We start from the raw sequence: 25,947 nt of genomic DNA, 5'->3' as shown, positions 1-25,947 counted from the left end.
GTAGTAGTATTTTTCATTATTACTGGAAGTCAAGGCTTTCAGCATTCAAGCATTCAACTGCTCTCTATGAAATGGCATGGTAAAATATATATATATATATATATAATTTTTTATAGGAGTTCTTATTACCTGGAATTTCAGGTTAAAATAATTACCTATATTTACCTTGAAAAAGGTTGCTTTCTGATTCAAATGATAGGCTTTGTTTACATGATTACTTTAATCTGAATCAGTTATGATTTCGGAGGACAGGCTATTACAATCCAAAATGAGTACAATAGACTAAATATCTGACTTCCTTTATGTTTGAACAGAACTGGTAGAGAGAGAGAGAGAGGAGGAGGAGGAGGAGGAGGATGGGGTAGCCTACGAAGGAGGAAACGGCGAGGGCTTCATCAACAGACAGAGAAGTCTCTCGTCAGGCTGAGAGAAGGCAGGCTATAGGAAAGGAAAGCCTGACACGGTATACGCCACGGAAAGCTCTCTGGCTGTGATAACCTAGTAGACGTTTACATAAAATAATTCCAGCAGCTGGAGATCGAGATGTTTACGTAAAACGGGCTTTCAATCGTGTTCTTGGAACTGGAACTTTCATCGCATTTTGACTCTCTGTGCTGCTTGGGGGTTTTAGCTACAACGGTGCCACATTTAACTCGTTTGCGTCACGCTTTGGAGTTCCCTCCCTGGTTAGACAGTTGGCGTTTTGGGAGGTTTTGGAACCAAAACCGAAATTCCAGACCATTTTTGGCTGGTGGGCTAAACCCACGTTCTCTAATGGGTTACATGGCGTGCGTTTGATCCTGGTGTTCGGGCTGCGCGATGGCCGCGTCGGGCGGGCGGAAGAGCGAGAAGTTGGACGAGGCACAGGCGTTGGCCCGGAGCTGCGCGGGGAGACCGGACTTTCTCCCTTGCGACGGACTTTCCATCTGCGCAACACACAGCCATGGGAAGTGCTTCAAGCTCCACTGGTGCTGCCACTTGGGATGGTGTCACTGTAAGTAGCCTTCCCTAAAGCCTTCCGATGCCTAACCATTCTCTGGAATCTCCTTGTGCTGAGCTGTGCTCTCCTCTCACTCCATGGTTGGAAGGAGAAATTCATTGTATGTCTATAAATAGCCTGTAATATGTGACTGTTTACAAGAATAGCAGCCTAGCAGCCTATTGTTTGACTTCAGACAATTATATCCCTCGTCCGTTTTTGATGGCTTGTTGGAAACCTGATATCCATCCCCTTTGCTAGATGGGAGAAGTCAACACAGACATTCTGATTTTATAGACTACATATTTTAATGCACAGACTAAATTCAGCTGATAAAACCGTTAGTGGGCTAGAATATTGTTCCTGGTTATTCAATGTGGGCGCAGTGTTTCAGTGGTTCAGACAGACAGGCAGACAGGCGGACAGACAGACAGACACACACAGACAGGCAGACACAGACAGACACACACACACACACACACACACACACACACACAGAGATGCACCCGCACATACACACACAGTATGATGAACCTCCACCAGTGTGCCATTCATGGACTGTCACCCTCACAGCTGGAAGCTGATGATAGAGAGAGAATTAATGATGTTAAAGAAACTGAATTCATTCAACCTCCTATTCGTCAACAGACCATATCTGTCTTACAGCTCAGCCTCAGCTGTGGGTTGCTGAGATGACTTATAGACTACACTGTCTTACAATTTATAAGAATCTCATGACCAAGTCTCCAAAAATTCAGACAGGACTGCCAGACTAGAGTATTGAGGATCATTGTCTGGAACTTGATGTTATAAACTACAGTAGGCCATCTTTACACCAAATGATGTTTTTGGGTAACAAGCTTGTTTCTCTGCACTACAATAGACATTGCTGGTGTATGATGAAGGTATTATTACGTTGTTAATAATTTATTACAACACAAAGTAGTGAAACCGAGTGAAGTTACACCAAGCCACCAGTAGAGGGCAAGCTCACTTCCTCACTGTCTGAAAGAATAATATAATAATAATATGCCATTTAGCAGACGCTTTTATCCAAAGCCACTTACAGTCATGTGTGCATACATTTTTACGTATGGGTGGTCCCGGGGATCGAACCCACTACCCTGGCGTTACAAGCGCCATGCTCTACCAATTGAGCTACAGAAAGACAAGGTTACACGTGGTAAAAACAGCTGACAGAAGACCAAGCCAACACAGAGTCACAGGTGGTGTGTGCATGTGTGTGTGTGTGTGTATGTGTGTGTGTGGTTGTGTGTGTGTGTGTGTGTGTGTGACCAACATCCCCACTACACCTAATCATCTCTGTTGTAAAAGCGAGAGAGGGAGAGTGAGTTGATAGAGTTGAGCAGCCTGAGGCCAGATGCAACCTCACTTTGTGCCTCATGGTGCTTCTCTGTCCTGCCTGGGCCTGTCCTGCCTGGGCCTGTCCTGCCTTTTCCTGTCCTCCCTGGGCCTGTCTTGCCTGGGCCTGTCCTCCCTGGGCCTGTCTTGCCTGGGCCTGTCCTCCCTGGGCCTGTCTTGCCTGGGCCTGTCCTCCCTGGGCCTGTCTTGCCTGGGCCTGTCCTCCCTGGGCCTGTCTTGCCTGGGCCTGGCCATGCCTTGGCCTACATAACAGCTTCTGAACTTCAGGAGTCAGTGCAATCTTATACAGCTTAAGTGGGTGCGTCCCAGGGTTTCACTCAAACCCAGCTAAAGCAGTAAAACTCCTGATAAATCCATTGACAGCTGTGCTGCTGCCTGCCAGACACACACACTGCACTTTATCTAGCATCTACTGTACTGTCATCAGCAAAGTGTTTAAAGGAAATATTAAACTTTCAAAGGGAGTGTCTGGAACTGTATCTGTCTAGACTATCACCCATTCGAGTAGCATGGAGACTGAGTCCCAGAGAGACTTTAGTTTTCCTCAGTCAACTAAACATCAGTGTTAGTGACATGGCCGCCGTTGGGGCCTTGAAGGAGCAAGTTCATTTGACCTCATTCCTAGGATTCCACACAGAGCCCAGAGGCAATAAATATTGACGTCCACATGTTCCCAGAGAGAGATGGAGGGAGAGAGAGGGAGAGAGATATGGGGGGGACAGGGATAGAGAGAGGGAAGATGGGGGAGGGGAGGGGAGAGAGGGAAAGAGGAGAAATGAGGGCGAGAGGAAGAGAGAGTTGAAAAGAGACTGGGGAGTGGTGGATTGGAGAGAGAGGGGAAATTGAAGAGAGAGAGGGAGGGAGGGAGGGAGAGGAGGGGAGGGGAGGGAGGGAGAGGAGAGGGAAAGGACCACAAAGCACTGTGTTTAACCAAGGACCACAAAGCACTGTGTTTAACCAGGGACCACAAAGCACTGTGTTTAACCAGGAACCACAAAGCACTGTGTTTAACCAGGGACCACAAAGCACTGTGTTTAACCAGGAACCACAAAGCACTGTGTTTAACCAGGGACCAAGGGTTTGACGTGTCTGTGTGTGTGTGTGTGTGTGTGTGTGTGTGTGTGCGTATGTGTGCGTATGTCTGCGTCCGTGCGTCCTTGCGCATATGTGTGTACGATTTGGAGTAGTGAGAGCCTAGAAAAGCCTGTGAAATGTGTCGTCAGTCAGTTTCCTTTACTGTATCAACAACACAGCCATCTGGCCTGGCTCATGGCTTCATGGTTCTGCTCAGTAATTGGCATGGCTGCTGCGTGGCTGTCAGCCTACATCCTCTGGAATACTACTCCATTCTACCTTTTGCTGTATTGTTATTTTGATGGGTACAGTCAAGCAGTCCTATATTGCCGGGCCGGCCGCGAAAACAACATCGAATTTGTGTCAAGCTGAAGTGGGATTGGATGGCATTTTAAAAAAGTATCTCACAGTCAAAGTGTATTCTATAGCCTGAACACACTAATCTCATCCGCAGAACACCAACACACAGCTCTCTGTGGGCTGACTGTCTCTGGGCTGAGTGATCACTGAGAGGACAGGCAGAGAGGGGTCAGACTCAGAGGTTATAGGTCAGCTGCCACTTGACCTCTCTGGTCTGTCAAGCCCTATCAAACCATCCGCCCTTTGCCATTTGTGACCTTTCCCCCCCACACCCAACCTCCCGCTCATCCCATCCTGCTGATTCAGACCCTGCTGTCAGCATTAACAGAGGTATCCCATGGTAACAATATCCAGTTTTGCAGTGGGAGAAAATGAAGGTATGGCAGCAGCTCTGTTTCTCTCTCTCTCCTCCCATCGAAACAGACAGTGCTGAGGTTGTTACAGCCATGCTTCCATCACCTCCACTGTGCATATTATATGAAGAGAGTCTATATTTCTCCCACCGACGACGCCGTTATTATAAATAATATTATATGAAGAGTATGAAGTGTAAATTAGACAGGGTTATAGTTAATATAGGTCATGAATAATACATAGTGAATAAACAGTCTGAGAACTATTGTGATAATAAACAGGAAGAGACATGCTGTCCTCTGGGGGAGCAGGAAATGACACGTGTGTAGTTGTGTACTACTTCCTGCTTGTGTCTACAGGCTTAAAGCCACCGTCTGTATGTCTCCATCCCAAATGACACCCTATTGCCTATGTAGTGCACTACTTTTGCCCAGGGCACATAGGGGCTATGGTCAAAAGTAGTGCACTACATAGGGAATAAGGTTCCATTTGGGACGCAGCCTGATAGTCTCTCATGATATGTCTTAATGTTGTGGATGACGTGTGTGTTGTTATTGTATTGCTGCTCTGTTGGAGCTAGAAACATGAGCCTTTCACTGCACCTGCAATAACAACTGCTGGTCAACTAGTCTTTCATTACATCATTGTTTGGCAAGGGGGGTTGGAGTGTATGTGTGTGTGTATGTGTGTGTGTGTGTGGGGGGAGGGGGGGGGGGGGGTGTATGTGTGTGGAGGTGGGGGGGGGGTCTGTGGGTGGTGGTGGTAATGAGGTTAGGGTAGAGGCTTTGAGGAGGGAGAGCTGAAGAGAGGGAGGGAGGGAGGGAGGGAGGGAGTATGTAGTCTAGTCCTAGTAGATACTGGATGTAGTCTAGTCCTAGTAGATACTGGATGTAGTCTAGTCCTAGTAGATACTGGATGTAGTCTAGTCCTAGTAGATACTGGATGTAGTCTAGTCCTAGTAGATACTGGATGTAGTCTAGTCCTAGTAGATACTGGATGTAGTCTAGTCCTAGTAGATACTGGATGTAGTCTAGTCCTAGTAGATACTGGATGTAGTCTAGTCCTAGTAGATACTGGATGTAGTCTAGTCCTAGTAGATACTGGGTGTAGTCTAGTCCTAGTAGATAGAGTATGTAGTCTAGTCCTAGTAGATACTGGATGTAGTCTAGTCCTAGTAGATACTGGATGTAGTCTTGTCCTAGTAGATACTGGATGTAGTCTAGTCCTAGTAGATACTGGATGTAGTCTAGTCCTAGTAGATACTGGATGTAGTCTAGTCCTAGTAGATACTGGATGTAGTCTAGTCCTAGTAGATACTGGATGTAGTCTAGTCCTAGTAGATAGAGTATGTAGTCTAGTCCTAGTAGATACTGGATGTAGTCTAGTCCTAGTAGATACTGGATGTAGTCTAGTCCTAGTAGATACTGGATGTAGTCTAGTCCTAGTAGATACTGGATGTAGTCTAGTCCTAGTAGATACTGTATATAGTCTAGTCCTAGTAGATACTGGATGTAGTCTAGTCCTAGTAGATACTGGATGTAGTCTAGTCCTAGTAGATACTGTATATAGTCTAGTCCTAGTAGATACTGGATGTAGTCTAGTCCTAGTAGATACTGGATGTAGTCTAGTCCTAGTAGATACTGGATGTAGTCTAGTCCTAGTAGATACTGGATGTAGTCTAGTCCTAGTAGATACTGGATGTAGTCTAGTCCTAGTAGATACTGGATGTAGTCTAGTCCTAGTAGATACTGGATGTAGTCTAGTCCTAGTAGATACTGGATGTAGTCTAGTCCTAGTAGATACTGGATGTAGTCTAGTTCTAGTAGATACTGGATGTAGTCTAGCCCTAGTAGATACTGGATGTAGTCTAGTCCTAGTAGATACTGGATGTAGTCTAGTCCTAGTAGATACTGGATGTAGTCTAGTCCTAGTAGATACTGGATGTAGTCTAGTCCTAGTAGATACTGGATGTAGTCTAGTCCTAGTAGATACTGGATGTAGTCTAGTCCTAGTAGATACTGGATGTAGTCTAGTCCTAGTAGATACTGGATGTAGTCTAGTCCTAGTAGATACTGGATGTAGTCTAGTCCTAGTAGATACTGTATTAACATTCATTCTAGATGCTCTGTCTTGAGAGGAGAGGAGCTAGCTACCTGACTGCTAGTGTAGGAAGTATGAATTATTGAACAGACAGAGAGACTGCACTGTCCACACTGACCCAGAACCAAGGGATTACCCAGGGAATTACCCAGAGGAGAACCTAGGACAGGGATGGGCAACTCCAATCCTCTGGGGCCTGATTGGTGTCACACTTTAGCCCCAGCCCCAGCCATCACAACTGACTCCAATAATCAACTAATCATGATCTTCAGTTCGGAATGCAATTAGTTTAATCAGCTGTGTTTGCTAGGGATGCGGCAAATGTGTGACACCACTTCAGAGGAGGATTTGAACCCAACCTGACAGCTACTACCTGAGAGCTGCTACTGTAGGATCTAATATAAATCTATTCCTACAGTGTGTCTCCTTATCAGTCCCTGGAGGCTGGGTTGGAGTGGTACTCTACATGTCCTCCTCTGTGATTACTCAGAGGGAAGTGAAACTAGGGCTGAAAATAGGAATGGATTTGGCGCTCATAGTTTTTGTGAATATTTGTTTATTTTAAAAACAGTGGCCTCATTTTACATTAGAGTGGCTGAAATGTTTCCTTCTGAAAACTGGTTTTCTACCCCTCTTCAGGACCAGTCACCACACAACTGGAGTTTTATGAACCCTGTAAGACACAAGAATTTTGACAGTATTGTCAGTTTACACTATACAATACGACATACAATATGTGTTGTTTCTACATGCGCTCCACAGTGTGACCTCCACAGCTTATACAGTATGTTGTGATATGTCCGTGACTGTTGCTGAGATGGAAAGGGAGCATTCATGAAGAAGAATCAGTCACAGCTAGTGATGTTAGTGATGTCGCCAGATCTGCCTATTACAGGGACTTGTGTGTTTTAATGTCACTACCAGAGACATTAATGTCATCTCTCATTAGAGAGGGAGAGAGTGCGTACGTACGTGTCAAATCAAATCAAATGGCGCGCATGTGTGATTAGCAGAGGTAGATTCCCACCTGTGCTGGAGAGCTCAGCCTAATCATCTGTAAATGTGTCTAAATACCACCAGTCCCCATGATGCATCTCTTAACAGCATCTCTGTGAATAAATTATTCATGACATAACATCCAATCAGGTGGGAGGGTGGTTGACGACCAGGAAACTCCCTGTTTAGTGGAACTCTCTGTATATAGTGTCTATAGTATGACATTAGCATGTTATAGCATATATTGCATCGCTAGCCCTGTACCCCTTTATGTGGGTTAAAACCCCTTTTGAAGGCTGAAGTGTAGCTAAGCTAACAACACTGAAACAGACCAAAGAAGTCTTCAGTAAACCATCTGAAATGCTTCTTTAGTAGGCTATGAGTCTTCATTCAGTGCTGAAACCCAAACTTCATATCCAAACTTTACATCCGATCTGAGCTTATATGAACTGAGAGGCCTGGAATGTAGCCAGCCTGCCAGCCTGCCTGCCAGCCAGCCTGCCAGCCAGCCAGCCAGCCAGCCTGCCAGCTCTCCTTCCTTCCTGCCTTCCTTCCGTGTCTCTGTGTGTGTGATTGACTCTGATGATGATCCTGATAAACTAGAGTGTTTTCCCAGTCTGTCATCCATCTTACAGCTCCTCTGTAGCCCTGAATATATATATATATATATATATATATATATATATATATATATATATATATATATATATATATATATATACACATATATATACACACACACACACACACACACACACACACACACACACACACACACACACAGAGAGACAGAGACAGAGACAGAGACAGAGACAGAGACAGAGACAGAGACAGAGACAGAGACAGAGACAGAGTGGCCCTGAACCGTAGCAGCACATTCAGCCCAGAACAGGACATTAGCAAGTGGAGCGAAAGGCCAAAGCTTTCAACCTTCCACACGCATACAAACATCCACAATATACAGTACATTAGTACGCAAACATCTCCATGCATTGGCCTTCAACACAATAAAACAGTGGTTGTCAGGAAACAGTCCTAGACTTGGAACTTCCTCTCAGAGGAAAACAAACCCATTGTGCATCCCAAGTAGCACCCTATTCCCTAAATAGAGGCCTATGGGCCCTGGTCAAAAGTAGTGCACTAAATAGGGAATAGAGTGCCATTTGAGACGACCACTCTACTCTGGCTGATTCAGAGCAGGATATCTCTGAGAGGGCCATCCTCACATCGACTGCATGAATGGGGAAAGACATTCTTGTGGGGATTCAGTCCTTGAAATACTTTTTATTTCATATAATTTTAATCTATTTTGGACAATAGATCAGGCTAGAGAAGGGCGGGTGTGATTGTATCACTGTGCTGTCAGCCAGTCAGCCAGCCAGGCAGCCAGTCAGCCAGCCAGTCAGCCAGCCAGTCAGCCAGTCAGCCAGTCAGCCAGTCAGTCAGCCAGTCAGCCAGTCAGTCAGCCAGTCAGCCAGTCAGCCAGCTAGCCAGCCAGTCAGCCAGTCAGCCAGTCAGTCAGCCAGTCAGCCAGCCAGTCAGCCAGTCAGCCAGTCAGTCAGCCAGTCAGCCAGTCAGCCAGCCAGCTAGCCAGCCAGTCAGCCAGTCAGTCAGTCAGTCAGCCGGTCAGTCAGCCAGTCAGCCAGCCAGCCAGCCAGCTAGCCAGCCAGCCAGCCAGTCAGCCAGCCAGCCAGCCAGCCAGTCAGCCAGTCAGTCAGCCAGTCAGCCAGCCAGTCGGCCAGCCAGCTAGCCAGCCAGTCAGCCAGTCAGCCAGTCAGCCAGTCAGCCAGCCAGTCAGTCAGCCAGCTAGCCAGCCAGTCAGCCAGCCAGCCAGCCAGCCAGCTAGCCAGCCAGTCAGCCAGTCAGTCAGCCAGTCAGCCAGTCAGCCAGCTAGCTAGCCAGTCAGTCAGCCAGCTAGCCAGCCAGTCAGCCAGTCAGCCAGTCAGCCTGAGGAGGTGTGCTGCTCTCACACATAATGTTAACATTTGGGCAGTGAGCGTGACTGTACATGAGATACTGGGACAGTATGTAACATGGTGGACAGTCGTGCTGACAGACATGAGCTCGCTCTCTCAATTTTATTTTCAATTCAAATTGGTTTATTGGCAACGTAACAATGTACATATTGCCAAAGTGTACTTTGGAAATTAAGTGATTCATTTACAATATTGATATAAATATAAACTATGCACTTTTGATACACGGGTGCGTCAATCGACTTTAGGGGGTTTAACATAATTACAATAATAATAATTGAGTGCTCTGCCAACCCACAGCTCTCTGCGTCCTCCCCCTAAAGGACGGGTATCCTATTCTCATCAGAGAGGTCTTTGAAACCTTGAATAAGGGTTTCAGATTTGTGGAAATTACTGTGGTGCAGTGGTTGCACAGCCTTTCCTCTACAGGGAGCCAGGTTTTACCTGTGTCTACCCTTCTCAATGGCAAGGCTGTGCTCACTGAGCCTGTACTTTGTCAAGGTTTTTGTAAGGTATCTCTGTACTTTGCTCCGTTCAGGAGCCTCTCCTCAGTAAAAGGCACATGACAGCCCGCTTGTAGTTTGCCAAAAAGGCACCTAAAGGACTCTCAGACCATGAGAAACAAGATTCTCTGGTCTGATGAAAACAAGATTGAACTCTTTGGCCTGAATGCCAAGTGTCACGTCTGGAGGAAACCTGGCACCGTCCCTACGGTGAAGCATGGTTGTGGCAGCATCATGCTGTGGGGATTTGTTTCAGCATCAGGGAGGCGTTCGCGATGCTAATAAAAAAGTGGTCAGATGACGCAGATGCTAAGCTACAGGACTGTTTTGCTAGCACAGACTGGAACATGTTCAGGGATTCTTCAGACAGCATTGAGGAGTACACCACATCAGTCACTGGCTTCATCAATAAGTGCATCGATGATGTCGTCCCCACAGTGACCGTACGTACATACCCCAACCAGAAGCCATGGATTACAGGAAACATCCGCACTGAGCTAAAGGGTAGAGCTGCCGCTTTCAAGGAACGGGACTCTAACCCGGACGCTTATAAGAAATCCCGCTATGACCTCCGACGAACCATCAAACAGGCAAAGAGTCAATACAGGTCTAAGATTGAATCATACTACACTGGCTCTGACGCTCGTCGGATGTGGCAGGGCTTGAAAACTATTACAGACTACAAAGGGAAGCACAGCCGCGAGCTGCCCAGTGACACAAGCCTACCAGACGAGCTAAACCACTTCTATGCTCGCTTCGAGGCAAGCAACACTGAAGCATGCATGAGAGCACCAGCTGTTCCGGACGACTATGTGATCACGCTCTCCGTAGCCGATGTGAGTAAGACTTTTAAGCAGGTCAACATTCACAAGGCCGCAGGGCCAGACGGATTACCAGGACGTGTACTCCGAGCATGTGCTGACCAACTGGCAAGTGTCTTCACTGACATTTTCAACATGTCCCTGACTGAGTCTGTAATACCAACATGTTTCAAGCAGACCACCATAGTCCCCGTGCCCAAGAACTCTAAGATAACCTGCCTAAATGACTACCGACCCGTGGCACTGACGTCTGTAGCCATGAAGTGCTTTGAAAGACTGGTCATGGCTCACATCAACAGCATAATCCCAGAAACCCTAGACCCACTCCAATTTGCATACCGCCCCAACAGATCCACAGATGATGCAATCTCTATCGCACTCCACACTGCCCTTTCCCACCTGGACAAGAGGAACACCTACGTGAGAATGCTATTCATTGACTACAGCTCAGCATTCAACACCATAGTGCCCTCAAAGCTCATCACTAAGCTAAGGATCCTGGGACTAAACACCTCCCTCTGCAACTGGATCCTGGACTTCCTGACGGGCCGCCCCCAGGTGGTAAGGGTAGGTAACAACACATCTGCCACACTGATCCTCAACACGGGGGCCCCTCAGGGGTGCGTGCTCAGTCCCCTCCTGTACTCTCTGTTCACCCATGACTGCATGGCCAGGCACGACTCCAACACCATCATTAAGTTTGCCGACGACACAACAGTGGTAGGCCTGATCACCGACAACGATGAGACAGCCTATAGGGAGGAGGTCAGAGATCTGGCCGTGTGGTGCCAGGACAACAACCTCTCCCTCAACGTGACCAAGACAAAGGAGATGATTGTGGACTACAGGAAAAAAAAGAGGACTGAGCACGCCCCCATTCTCATCGACGGGGCTGTAGTGGAACAGGTTGAGAGCTTCAAGTTCCTTGGTGTCCACATCACCAACGAACTATCATGGTCCAAACACACCAAGACAGTCGTGAAGAGGGCACGACAAAGCCTATTCCCCCTCAGGAGACTAAAAAGATTTGGCATGGGTCCTCAGATCCTCAAAAAATTCTACAGCTGCACCATCGAGAGCATCCTGACTGGTTGCATCACCGCCTGGTATGGCAACTGCTTGGCCTCTGACCGCAAGGCACTACAGAGGGTAGTGCGTACGGCCCAGTACATCACTGGGGCAAAGCTCCCTGCCATCCAGGACCTCTATACCAGGCGGTGTCAGAGGAAGGCCCTCAAAATTGTCAAAGACTCCAGTCACCCTAGTCATAGACTGTTCTCTCTGCTACCGCACGGCAAGCGGTACCAGAGTGCCAAGTCTAGGTCCAAAAGACTTCTCAACAGCTTCTACCCCCAAGCCATAAGACTCCTGAACAGCTAATCATGGCTACCCGGACTATTTGCACTGCCCCCCCACCCCATCCTTTTTACGCTGCTGCTACTCTGTTAAGTATTTATGCATAGTCACTTTAACTCTACCCACATGTACATATTACCTCAACTAGCCGGTGCCCCCGCACATTGACTATGCAACGGTACCCCCCTGTATATATAGCCTCCCTACTGTCACTTTATTCTATTGTATATATAGCCTCCCTACTGTCACTTTATTTTTTACTTCTGCTCTTTTTTTTTCTCAACACTTTTTTGTTGTTGTTTTATTCTTACTTTTTTGTTTAAAATAAATGCACTGTTGGTTAAGGGCTGTAAGTAAGCATTTCACTGTAATGTCTGCACCTGTTGTATTCGGCGCATGTGACCAATAAAATTTGATTTGATTTGATTTGATTTGAGACTAGTAAGGATTGAGGGAAAGATGACCGGAGCAAAGTACAGAGAGATCCTTGATGAAAACCTGCTGCAGAGCGCTCAGGACCTCAGACTGGGGCGAAGGTTCATCTTCCAACAGGACAATGACCCTAAGCACACAGCCAAGACAACACAGGAGTGGCTTCAGGGCAAGTCTCTGAATGTCCTTGAGTGGCCCAGCCAGAGCCTGGACTTGAACCCGATCTAACATCTCTGGAGAGACCTGAAAATAGCTGTGCAGCAACGCTCCCCATCCAACCTGACAGAGTTTGGGAGGATCTGCAGAGAAGAATGGGAGAAACTCCCCAAATACAGGTGTGCCAAGCTTGTAGCGTCATACCCAAGAAGACTCGAGGCTGTAATCGCTGCCAAAGGTGCTTCAACAAAGTACTGAGTAAAGGGTCTGAATACTTATGTAAATGTGATATTCAGCCAGTCAGCCAGTCAGCCAGTCAGCCAGTCAGCCAGCCAGTCAGTCAGCCAGCTAGCCAGCCAGTCAGCCAGTCAGCCAGCCAGCCAGCCAGCCAGCTAGCCAGCCAGTCAGCCAGCCAGTCAGCCAGTCAGTCAGCCAGTCAGCCAGTCAGCCAGTCAGCCAGCTAGCTAGCCAGTCAGTCAGCCAGCTAGCCAGCCAGTCAGCCAGTCAGCCAGTCAGCCTGAGGAGGTGTGCTGCTCTCACACATAATGTTAACATTTGGGCAGTGAGCGTGACTGTACATGAGATACTGGGACAGTATGTAACATGGTGGACAGTCGTGCTGACAGACATGAGCTCGCTCTCTCAATTTTATTTTCAATTCAAATTGGTTTATTGGCAACGTAACAATGTACATATTGCCAAAGTGTACTTTGGAAATTAAGTGATTCATTTACAATATTGATATAAATATAAACTATGCACTTTTGATACACGGGTGCGTCAATCGACTTTAGGGGGTTTAACATAATTACAATAATAATAATTGAGTGCTCTGCCAACCCACAGCTCTCTGCGTCCTCCCCCTAAAGGACGGGTATCCTATTCTCATCAGAGAGGTCTTTGAAACCTTGAATAAGGGTTTCAGATTTGTGGAAATTACTGTGGTGCAGTGGTTGCACAGCCTTTCCTCTACAGGGAGCCAGGTTTTACCTGTGTCTACCCTTCTCAATGGCAAGGCTGTGCTCACTGAGCCTGTACTTTGTCAAGGTTTTTGTAAGGTATTGATCAGTAACCATGGTCAAATAGTTTGCCATGGTTACTGTCCATGTAGGGCCAGATAGCACTACATGTTGCTCTGTGTCTGTGTTTCCCAATAGGTCATGTTGTTTTGTTTTGACTGTGTTGTAATTTGGTTTATTCTGATTGGATGTTCTGGTCCTGAGGCTTCAGTGTGTTAGTAGAACAGGTTTGTGAACTCAGCCCCAGGACCAGCTGGATGAGGGGACTCTTTTCTTTGCTCAGCTCTTGGCATTGCAGGGCTTGGTAATGATATGAGAGGGGGTCTCTGTATTTTAGATGTTTCTAAAACTTAATTGCTATTTTTTGAGTTTGTAGTATTAGTGGATATTGGCCTAATTCTGCCCTGCATGCATTGTTTGTAGTTTTCCTCTGGAGATGTAGGAGAATCTAGCAGAACTCTGCATGCAGTGTTTCAATGGGGTGTTTGTCCCATTGGGTGACATCTTGTTTTGCAAGTGGACCCCACACCTCACTGCCATAAAGTGCAATTGGTTCAATGACACATTCAATTAGTTTTAGCCACATTTGTATAGGTATTTTAATTTGTATTTATTTTTTAATGGCGTAGAATACCCTGCATACTTTCTCTCTCAGTTAATTTACTGCCTCATTTAGGTTTCCAGTTTAACTTCTTTTTAAACCTAAGGAATTGTAGTGTGTGCAGTACTCTATATATTTAAACCTAAGTTATTATAGTGTGTGCATTACTCTATATATTGTGTACCAATTGAGAACTTTGGTCTAAGATCTGGATCTTCTCTGGAAAATCATTGTTTTAGTATTTTGGGGGTTTACTGCCAGGTCCAGGCTCTGCTGTAGGCAATGTGCTGTGGGTGACAGCAGGCACGGGTAATCTGTGAAGAGCAGGCATTTATTCTCTGAATTGCGAAGACTAACACCAGGGGCTGAGGATTTTTCTAGAATAGTGGCCAATTCGTTGATGTAAATATTGAAGAGCGCAGGGCTAAGAATGCAACCTGTTCTTTTCTTGCCAATTTTGATGCTGCACGTATTGTGAGTGTTCAGTCCATTCAGTATTCGGTGCATTCAGAAAGTATTCAGACCCCTTGACTTTTTCCACATTTTGCTACGTTACAGCTTTATTCTACAATTGATTAAATCGTTTTTTTCCATCATCAATGACAAAGCAAAACATTTTTTCAATTTGTTGTGCAAATGTATATATATATTTATTGTTGAAGAAACTTTGACAACGATTACAGCCTTGAGTCTTCTTGGGTATGACGCTACAAGCTTGGCACACCTGTATTTGGGGAGTTTCTCCCATTCTTCTCTGCAGATCCTCTCAAGCTCCGTCATGTTGGATGGGGAGCGTTGCTGCACAGCTATTTTCAGTTCTCTCCAGAGATGTTCGATTGGGCTCTGGCTGGGCCACTCAAGGACATTCAGAGACGTGTCCCGAAGCCACTCCTGTGTTGTCTTGGCTTTGTGGTTAGGGTCGTTGTCCTGTTGGAAGGTGAACCTTCGCCCCAGTCTGATGTCCTGAGCGCTCTGGAGCAGGTTTTCATCAAGGATCTCTCTGTACTTTGCTCCGTTCAGGAGCCTCTCCTCAGTAAAAGGCACATGACAGCCCGCTTGTAGTTTGCCAAAAAGGCACCTAAAGGACTCTCAGACCATGAGAAACAAGATTCTCTGGTCTGATGAAAACAAGATTGAACTCTTTGGCCTGAATGCCAAGTGTCACGTCTGGAGGAAACCTGGCACCGTCCCTACGGTGAAGCATGGTTGTGGCAGCATCATGCTGTGGGGATTTGTTTCAGCATCAGGGACTGGGAGACTAGTAAGGATTGAGGGAAAGATGACCGGAGCAAAGTACAGAGAGATCCTTGATGAAAACCTGCTCCAGAGCGCTCAGGACCTCAGACTGGGGCGAAGGTTCATCTTCCAACAGGACAATGACCCTAAGCACACAGCCAAGACAACACAGGAGTGGCTTCAGGGCAAGTCTCTGAATGTCCTTGAGTGGCCCAGCCAGAGCCTGGACTTGAACCCGATCTAACATCTCTGGAGAGACCTGAAAATAGCTGTGCAGCAACGCTCCCCATCCAACCTGACAGAGTTTGGGAGGATCTGCAGAGAAGAATGGGAGAAACTCCCCAAATACAGGTGTGCCAAGCTTGTAGCGTCATACCCAAGAAGACTCGAGGCTGTAATCGCTGCCAAAGGTGCTTCAACAAAGTACTGAGTAAAGGGTCTGAATACTTATGTAAATGTGATATTTGCAAAACATTCTAAAAACCTGTTTTTGCTTTGTCGTTATGGGGTATTGTGTGTAGATTGATGAGGAAAAAAAAAAACTTAATCCATTTTAGAATAAGGCTGTAACGTAACAAAATGTGGAAAAAGTCAAGGGGTCTGAATACATTCCGAATGCACTGTATATAGAGAGAGACAGAGCAAAGGACCTTGTGAAGATGCTGGATTGCATTCTCTATACTATTATTCTGAAATGTCACATTCTTTAAATAAAGTGGTGATCCTAACTGACCTAAAACAGGGAATTTTTACTAGGATTAAATGTCAGGAATTGTGAAAAACTGAGTTTAAATGTATTTGGCTAAGGTGTATGTAAACTTCCGACATCAACTGTATACAGTGGGGGAAAAAAGTATTTAGTCAGCCACCAATTGTGCAAGTTCTCCCACTTAAAAAGATGAGAGAGGCCTGTAATTTTCATCATAGGTACACGTCAACTATGACAGACAAAATGAGAAAAAAAAATCCAGAAAATCACATTGTAGGATTTTTAATGAATTTATTTGCAAATTATGGTGGAAAATAAGTATTTGGTCAATAACAAAAGTTTCTCAATACTTTGTTATATACCCTTTGTTGGCAATGACACAGGTCAAACGTTTTCTGTAAGTCTTCACAAGGTTTTCACACACTGTTGCTGGTATTTTGGCCCATTCCTCCATGCAGATCTCCTCTAGAGCAGTGATGTTTTGGGGCTGTCGCTGGGCAACACAGACTTTCAACTCCCTCCAAAGATTTTCTATGGGGTTGAGATCTGGAGACTGGCTAGGCCACTCCAGGACCTTGAAATGCTTCTTACGAAGCCACTCCTTCGTTGCCCGGGCGGTGTGTTTGGGATCATTGTCATGCTGAAAGACCCAGCCACGTTTCATCTTCAATGCCCTTGCTGATGGAAGGAGGTTTTCACTCAAAATCTCACGATACATGGCCCCATTCATTCTTTCCTTTACACGGATCAGTCGTCCTGGTCCCTTTGCAGAAAAACAGCCCCAAAGCATGATGTTTCCACCCCCATGCTCCACAGTAGGTATGGTGTTCTTTGGATGCAACTCAGCATTCTTTGTCCTCCCAACACGACAAGTTGAGTTTTTACCAAAAAGTTCTATTTTGGTTTCATCTGACCATATGACATTCTCCCAATCCTCTTCTGGATCATCCAAATGCACTCTAGCAAACATCAGACGGGCCTGGACATGTACTGGCTTAAGCAGGGGGACACGTCTTGCACTGCAGGATTTGAGTCCCTGGCGGCATAGTGTGTTACTGATGGTAGGCTTTGTTACTTTGGTCCCAGCTCTCTGCAGGACATTCACTAGGTCCCCCCGTGTTGTTCTGGGATTTTTGCTCACCGTTCTTGTGATCATTTTGACCCCACAGGGTGAGATCTTGCGTGGAGCCCCAGATCGAGGGAGATTATCAGTGGTCTTGTATGTCTTCCATTTCCTAATAATTGCTCCCACAGTTGATTTCTTCAAACCAAGCTGCTTACCTATTGCAGATTCAGTCTTCCCAGCCTGGTGCAGGTCTACAATTTTGTTTCTGGTGTCCTTTGACAGCTCTTTGGTCTTGGCCATAGTGGAGTTTGGAGTGTGACTGTTTGAGGTTGTGGACAGGTGTCTTTTATACTGATAACAAGTTCAAACAGGTGCCATTAATACAGGTAACGAGTGGGGGACAGAGGAGCCTCTTAAACAAGAAGTTACAGGTCTGTGAGAGCCAGAAATCTTGCTTGTTTGTAGGTGACCAAATACTTATTTTCCACCATAATTTGCAAATAAATTCATAAAAAATCCTACAATGTGATTTTCTGGATTTTTTTTTCTCAATTTGTCTGTCATAGTTCACGTGCACCTATGATGAAAATTACAGGCCTCTCTCATCTTTTTAAGTGGGAGAACTTGCACAATTGGTGGCTGACTAAATACTTTTTTTCCCCACTGTATATATATATATAGAGAGAGAGGGCAATAGAGAGAGACATATATATATATATATATATATATATATATATATATATATATATATATATATATATATATATATATATATATATATATATATATATATATATATATATATATATATATATATATATATATATATATGAGAGAGAGATATATATGGGCTCCCGAGTGGCACAGTGGTCTAAGGCACTGCATCTCAGTGCTTGAGGCGTCACTACAGACCCCCTGGTTCGATTCCAGGCTGTATCACAACCGGCCTTGATTGGGAGTCCCATAGGGCAGCGCACAATTGGCCCAGCGTCGTCCGGGTTTGGCCGGTGTAGGCCGTCATTGTAAGTAAGAATTTGTTCTTAACTGACTTGCCTGTTTAAATAAAATAAATATATAGAGAGAGCGATAGAGTCTTTCTGCACTATCAGCTCATGAAACATGGGACCAACACTTCACATGTTGCGTTTATATTTTTTTATGAAAGCTTTCCACTAGAACATTGCTGCGGGGACTTGCTTCCATTCAGCCACAAGAGCATTAGTGAGGTCGGGCACTGATGTTGGGCGATTAGGCCTGGCTCGCAGTCGGCGTTCCAATTCATCCCAAAGGTGTTTGATGGGGTTGAGGTCAGGGCTCTGTGCAGGCCAGTCAAGTTCTTCCACACCAATCTTGATAAACCATTTCTGTATGGACCTCACATGGGCATTGTCATGCTGAAACAGAAAAAGACCTTCCCCAAACTGTTGCAGCAAAGTTGGAAGCACAGAATCGTCTAGAATGTCATTGTATGCTGTAGCGTTAAGATTTCCCTTCACTGGAACTAAGGGGCCTAGCCCGAACCATGAAAAACAGCCCCAGACCTTCACCAAACTTTACAGTTGGCACTATGCATTCGGGCACGTAGCGTTCTCCTGGCATCCGCCAAACCCAGATTTGTCCGTCGGACTTCCTGATGGTGAAGCATGATTCATCACTCCAGAGAACACTCCAGAGTCCAGTGGCAGTGAGCTTTACACCACTCCAGCTGATGCTTGGCATTGCACATGGTGATTGTTAGGCTTGTGTGCGGCTGCTCGCCATGGAAACCCATTCCATGAAGCTCCCGACGAACAGTTCTTGTGCTGACGTTGCTTCCAGAGGCAGTTTGGAACTTGATAGTGAGCGTTGCAACTGAGAACAGAAATGTTTTATGCGCTACACGCTTCAGTGGTCCCATTCTGTGAACACACACTGTTCTGTGAGCTTGTGTGGCCTACCACTTCGCGGCTGAGCCGTTGTTGCTCCTAGATGTTTCCACTTCACAATAACAGCACTTACAGTTGACCTCTAGCAGGGCAGAAATTTGACGAACTGACTTGTTGGAAAAGTGGCATCCTATGACGGTGCCACGTTGAAAGTCACTGAGCTCTTCAGTAAGGCCATTCTACTGCCAATGTTTGTCTATGGAGATTGCATGGCTGTGTGCTCCATTTTATACATTTTATACACCTGTCAGCAACAGGTGTGGCTGAAATAGCTGAACCCATTAATTTGAAGGGGTGTCCAGATACTGCTGGATATATAGTGTATCTAGCTTGTTATTCTAACTGTTCTAACTTGTAATGCCTTCTATCTTTGTGATTTAATACTCATGTATATCAGTAATGTATTTGTTGGGTTAAATAAAGTAACCCTGTCTCTGTACCTGTCTCTCTCCCCTTCTCTCTCTCGCTCCCCCTCTCTAGGTAAATATGTGTACCAGCCGATGACCAACGTGTGCCGCCTCCCCAGCACCCCAGTGCCTGCCACGCCCACAGACCACCCCCACACCATGGACCTGACAGTCTTATTGGCCGAACGCTTCCTCATGACCGCCCCCGCCTTCCAAGCCCCGCCCTACCTGGAGTCGCCCAAGTTCTGCATCATCTCGGACCTCTTCATGGACGACTACATGGTCAAACGCATCAACGGGAAGATGTGCTATGTCCAGAGACCTCAACCTTCGACCATGCCCAGCCCGCCTCAATCACACCCCCCTCACCCTCGTAACCCCCGGTCCAAACCCCATCCCCACCCCCAACGGACCCCCAGACACCACCCACACCCCCAGCCCAGACCACACCCCCACGGCACCAAGCCCAGCGCCCTGGCGGACAAGGTCACCACCCCCAAAATAGACCACTGCTCCTCCCCGTCCAGCTCTGAGGATTCTGGGATAAATGCGCTGGGCGGCCATTACATGGAGTCATGTGACGAGGGTTCCGAGGAAGAGGAGGAAGAGGAGGAGGAAGAGGAGGAGGATGAAGAGTTAAGTAGTGATGGAGAGTCTAGTCCAGGAAGTATGTGGAATCAAGATGAGTGTTCTCTGCTCTCTCCGTCCAAGTCTATGGTGGAGATTATCGAGAAGATTGAGACAACTGTGTGAGATAACTTACCCTGTCACGATGAGACAGTGATCTTGCCGGTTCAGTTTAGAGCCACACACTCAGACAACACACACTAGCCTGCCAACGTTCCTCTAACCCCAGTACACTAGTCTTACAACCCCAAAATAGTGACCTGTTACCTTTCACCCTGTTATAGCATGGTTACCTATGACCTTTCACCCTTTATAGCATGGTGTACCTACCCCATTCTACTCTACTCTACACTGGAGGGATTTCACTTATCTTTCCAAACCAGTAGTCAGCTGAAAGAACCCACAAATGAACAAGTGCACAAATGTATGAATAACTGAATATAATCTAATCTAATCCAATCCATGACCCAACACACAGGCAGAAGAGCACGATGTGACCAAACAGATTCTAAGGATTCTAAATCACGGGGCTACTACTTTTTATAGAATGATCCAAATGGCACCCTATTCCCTATATAGTGCACTACTTTTGACTATGTCCCACAGGAAATAGTAGGGAATGTGTAGAAAAAAGGGTGCCATTTGGGACACAATCCACGTGTTACATCACTAGCGCACTAAGAAGTATCTTCACAAGCATACAGCACAAACACAGGAGAGGAGAGGAGAGGCGAGGCGAGGCGAGGCGAGGCGAGGCGAGGCGAGGCGAGGCGAGGAGAGGAGAGGAGAGGAGAGGAGAGGAGAGGAGAGGAGAGGAGAGGAGAGGAGAGGAGAGGAGAGGAAATGGGGGTTAAGAGTGGAAGGGGATGTGTGATGATGAATCTGTGACATCACAAGCATCGAAACATCTGAAGTCTTTCGCAACATTGCACATGTTTACAGGCCACACCCACAAACAACACAGACAACATGGATTATCTGTAACAGGATTTATCTGCACAGGTGGATGGAGGGGTTACAATGTACAAACAGACACAGTGTCTTGCCAAGGCTTTCTGACAATCATCTGACTAGAATCATCCACCTGAAATCTGAACAATAGACCCTTTACATGTCGCTTCAGAGCTTGAGGAGTCACAGCACAGGACACAGTGATCTCAGTATATTACAGACACAGTGATCTCAGTATATTACAGACACAGTGATCTCAGTATATTACAGACACAGTGATCTCAGTATATTACAGACACAGTGATCTCTGTATATTACAGACACAGTGATCTCAGTATATTACAGACACAGTGATCTCAGTATATTACAGACACAGTGATCTCAGTATATTACAGACACAGTGATCTCAGTATATTACAGACACAGTGATCTCAGTATATTACAGACACAGTGATCTCAGTATATTACAGACACAGTGATCTCAGTATATTACAGACACAGTGCAAAGCAGTAGCAGTGAGTCTAGGAGATTGTTGTCACGACGACAAAGAAGAAGAAGAATACCTGTTGTGTGTCTGTCTGTCTCTAAATGATCGCTCCAATCACATGTTGAGGGTCTTGAACAAAGCACACCTTTCAGATCTATTAACACAGAAGCTGTAGAGACACACATACGCACACACGCACACGCACACGCACGCATACACACACGCTTTGTGGGTGAATTTCTATTCCTCTCTGATTGAAAGAGAACCGTAACATCAGGGATAAAAAAAGATACGCTTTAAAACAGCACACTGTACATACAGATGTAGGATCTTAATTTGATCACCCTGTTGCAGGACAACTTTCCTGCAATGCAGGAAATGTACAACTTGTAGTGTATTTGAGGTTTAAAAAGGCTTCTGAAGTTTGTAATTTCCATTTTGAAATTTCAGACTTGATTTTCCCTTACAAAAAATCTATCAACCCCTACAAAAATGTCCATTCATTATAATCCACATAATAATTCACATTTCCTGTTGCTGCAGGATTATTTTCCTACTGTAGCAAACTGGCACAAATGAAGATCCTACATCTGTACACATCCAGTCAAATGATCACATATTATAGAGGGTATATAAAGCAAACCGTTGTTTTCCTATGATGTATACAGTATATTGTTGCTATTCTGATTTTTCTTATAAATGATTTCACTACAAAGAGGCTGCCTTGTGTGTTTTGTGTGGTGATTCAGTCCCAAGAAGTGAGTTTGTCATATTAACATTTCTACCAGTATTATAAACAGTATATATCTCTAAAACAGTATTGCAACACATCCATCAGCTACAGTAGAGACATAGGATTAATACAGTACAATATTACCTCATTGTCTACAGTAGAGACATAGGATTAATACAGTACAATATTACCTCTGTCTACAGTAGAGACATAGGATTAATACAGTACAATATTACCTCATTGTCTACAGTAGAGACATAGGATTAATACAGTACAATATTACCTCATTGTCTACAGTATACAGTCGTATGAAAAAGTTTGGGCACCCCTCTGAGGCTGCATAATAATTTACTCTGTCCGTCACAGAAAATGATCACAGTGGCATGCCATTCCTTTTCTAATAAAAGCTGAGTACTGGGGTATTGTCCAGACAAAGATTTTTAGTGTAGCAATATTAAGTTGTATGAAATTAAATCAGATGTGAAAAATAGGCTGTGCAAAAATTTGGGCACCCTTGTCATTCTGTTGATTTGAATACCTGTAACTACTTAGCACTGATTAATTGGAACACACAATTGGTTTGGTGAGCTCATTAAGCCTTGAACTTCATAGACAAGTGCATCCAATCATGAGAAAAGGTATTTAAGGTGGCCAATTGCAAGTTGTTGTTCTCTTTGACTCTCCTCTGAAGAGTGGCAACGTGGGGGCCTCAAAACAACTCTCAAATGACCTGAAAACAAAGATTGTTCAACATTATGGTTTAGGGGAAGGCTACAAAAAGCTATCGCAGAGATGTAAGCTGTCAGTGTCCACTGTGAGGAACATAGTGAGGAAATGGAAGACCACAGGCACAGTTCTTGTTAAGGCCAGAAGTGGCAGGCCAAGTAAAATATCGGAGAGGCAAAGGCGAAGGATGGTGAGAACGGTCAAAAACAGCCCACAGACCACCTCCAAAGACCTACAACATCATCTTGCTGCAGATGGTGTCACTGTGCATCGTTCAACAATTCAGCGCACTTTGCACAAGAAGAAGCTGTACGGGAGAGTGATGCGGAAGAAGCCTTTTCTGTACACATGCCACAAACAGAGTCGCTTGAGGTATGCAAACGCACATTTGGACAAGCCAGCTTCATTTTGGAATAAGGTGCTGTGGACTGATGAAACAAAGATTGAGTTATTTGGTCATAACAGGGGGCGTTATGCATGGCGGCAAAAGAACACAGCGTTCCAAGAAAAACACTTGCTACCCACAGTAAAATTTGGTGGGGGTTCCATCATGCTGTGGGGCTGTATGGCCAGTGCCGGTACTGGGAATATTGTTAAAGTTGAGGGTCGCATGGATTCCACTCAATATCAGCAGATTCTTGGGAATAATGTTGAAGAATCAGTCACAAAGTTGAAGTTACGCCGGGGCTGAATATTTCAACAAGACAGCGACCCAAAACACTGCTCAAAATCTACCCGGGCATTTATGCAGAGGAACAAGTACAATGTTCTGGAATGGCCATCCCAGTCCCCAGACCTGAATATCATTGAGAATCTGTGGGATGATTTGAAGCAGGCTGTCCATGCTCGGCAACCATCAAACCTAACTGAAGTGGAGATGTTTTGTAAGGAGGAATGGTCCAAAATACCTTCATCCAGAATCCAGACACTCATTAGAGGCTATAGGAAGCGTCTAGAGGCTGTTATTTTAGCAAAAGGAGGCTCTACTAAATATTGATGTGATTTTTCTGTTGGGGTGCCCAAATTTATGCACCTGTCTAATTTCATTTTGATGCATATTACACATTTTCTGTTAATCCAATAAACCTAATTTCACTACTGAAATATTACTGTGTCCATCAGTTATTTGATAGATCAAAATGAAATTGCTGATCCAAACACCCAATTATTTATAAATGGAAATCATGGAAATTGTCAGCGGTACCCAAACTTTTTCATTCGACTGTAGACATAGGATTAATACAGTACAATATTACCTCATTGTCTACAGTATAGACATAGGATTAATACAGTAAAATATTACTTCATTGTCTACAGTAGAGTTCATTGACCTTGCCACCCCTCTCTCTTCCCTCCAATCCACTTCCTCCTTCCCTCACCCTCTTTCTCTCCTCACCTTCCCCATTCACACCCCTCCCTCTCTTCCTTCCCCTCCCGCCCCTCCTTCCTCTCTTGTCCCATGAAGCATTCATCCTTTCCACTATAGTGTGTTTCTCACCACCATGCAGGAGATAGCAGCCAGAACCACCATGAAGGAGATAGCAGCCAGAACCACCATGAAGGAGATAGCAGCCAGAACCACCATGAAGGAGATAGCAGCCAGAATCACCAGGAGATAGCACATAGAGACATCTGCTCTACAAAGACACATCTCTCTCTCTCTCTCTCTCTCTCTCTCTCTCTCTCTCTCTCTCTCTCTCTCTCTCTCTCTCTCTCTCTCTCTCTCTCTCTCTCTCTCTCTCTCTCTCTCTCTCTCTCTCTCTCTCTCTCTCTCTCTCTCTCTCTCTCTCTCTCTCTCTCTCTCAAAAGACACCTTTCTCTTTTTATCTTCTGGAAAGAGAGAATGAGAGGGATAAATAGAATGAGAGAGAGAGATAGTGTGAGTGCCTGGGAGACAGGAGAGAGACAGTGTGAGTGCCTGGGAGACAGGAGAGAGATAGTGTGAGTGCCTGGGAGACAGGAGAGAGATAGTGTGAGTGCCTGGGAGACAGGAGAGAGATAGTGTGAGTGCCTGGGAGACAGGAGAGAGATAGTGTGAGTACCTGGGAGACAGGAGAGAGACAGTGTGAGTGCCTGGGAGACAGGAGAGAGATAGTGTGAGTGCCTGGGAGACAGGAGAGAGATAGTGTGAGTGCCTGGGAGACAGGAGAGAGATAGTGTGAGTGCCTGGGAGACAGGAGAGAGATATTGTGAGTGCCTGGAAGACAGAAGAGAGATAGTGTGAGTGCCTGGGAGACAGGAGAGAGATAGTGTGAGTGCCTGGGAGACAGGAGAGAGATAGTGTGAGTGCCTGGGAGACAGGAGAGAGATAGTTTCTCCCTAGAGGGGAGAAAGCCATTCACATCACTTGTCAATCATAATAGGTGTCCAAATCCTCTCAGTACAGAAGGCTTGGCTAGCCACTCAGAAAAACACCCTCTTATCAGACTCCAGTTTCACAACTCAAACCCACAACAATTAATTGAACGAATTTGCATTTAATTCGTCCGCCGACACGCTTCGCACCCAGGAGAATGAAAGACAACACTATTTCCCCGGTTTTCTCAACCTATCAAAATCTACCTCAGGCGGGGGAAAAGAAGTGAGAGAAAAAGAAATAAATACACATTGGCTTGCTAATGTACTCATGAATATTCTCCCTAATGGTTGGGAAATTAAGTGGTTCTCTCTCTCTCTCTCTCTCTCTCTCTCTCTGTGTGTGGTGGATTGGCTGGAGGTTAGAGGGAAAGAGGAAGGAGGGATTTCAAGATGCTGACAACGGAGAGAAGGGTAGATGGAGGGAGGAGGAGAGGGGGAAGGTATATAATGATACACAGATACCCACCCATGGCGGCTGCATCCATGTTACAGTAGCAGCCTCCTCTGTAGTCAGCTCTGCATGGAAAGCCTCAAGGAGTGTATCTCTCTATTTATATCTCTCTGTTTTCTCTCTATTTCTCTCTCTCTGTCCCCCTCTCTCTTTAGTGTAT

The 25,947-nt window shown here is 45.5% G+C and overlaps 1 protein-coding gene across 1 annotated transcript; it reads left to right on the top strand.

Moving 5' to 3' along the window:
• The first annotated feature begins 423 nt into the window (after positions 1–423).
• LOC311113910 (UPF0524 protein C3orf70 homolog A-like) lies at positions 424–22,231 on the top strand. The gene is made up of 2 exons (XM_084189189.1): positions 424–994; positions 19,527–22,231. The coding sequence occupies exons 1-2, from the start codon at positions 820–822 to the stop codon at positions 20,204–20,206; spliced, it is 855 nt and encodes a 284-aa protein (XP_084045315.1). The 5' UTR covers positions 424–819; the 3' UTR covers positions 20,207–22,231.
• Positions 22,232–25,947: the final 3,716 nt, after the last annotated feature.

Source organism: Coregonus lavaretus (assembly GCF_964263955.1).
Source record: "Coregonus lavaretus genome assembly, contig: HAP1_SCAFFOLD_5734, whole genome shotgun sequence".
Classification (NCBI taxonomy): Eukaryota; Metazoa; Chordata; class Actinopteri; order Salmoniformes; family Salmonidae; genus Coregonus; species Coregonus lavaretus.
This window is presented reverse-complemented; position numbering and strand designations above follow the sequence as displayed.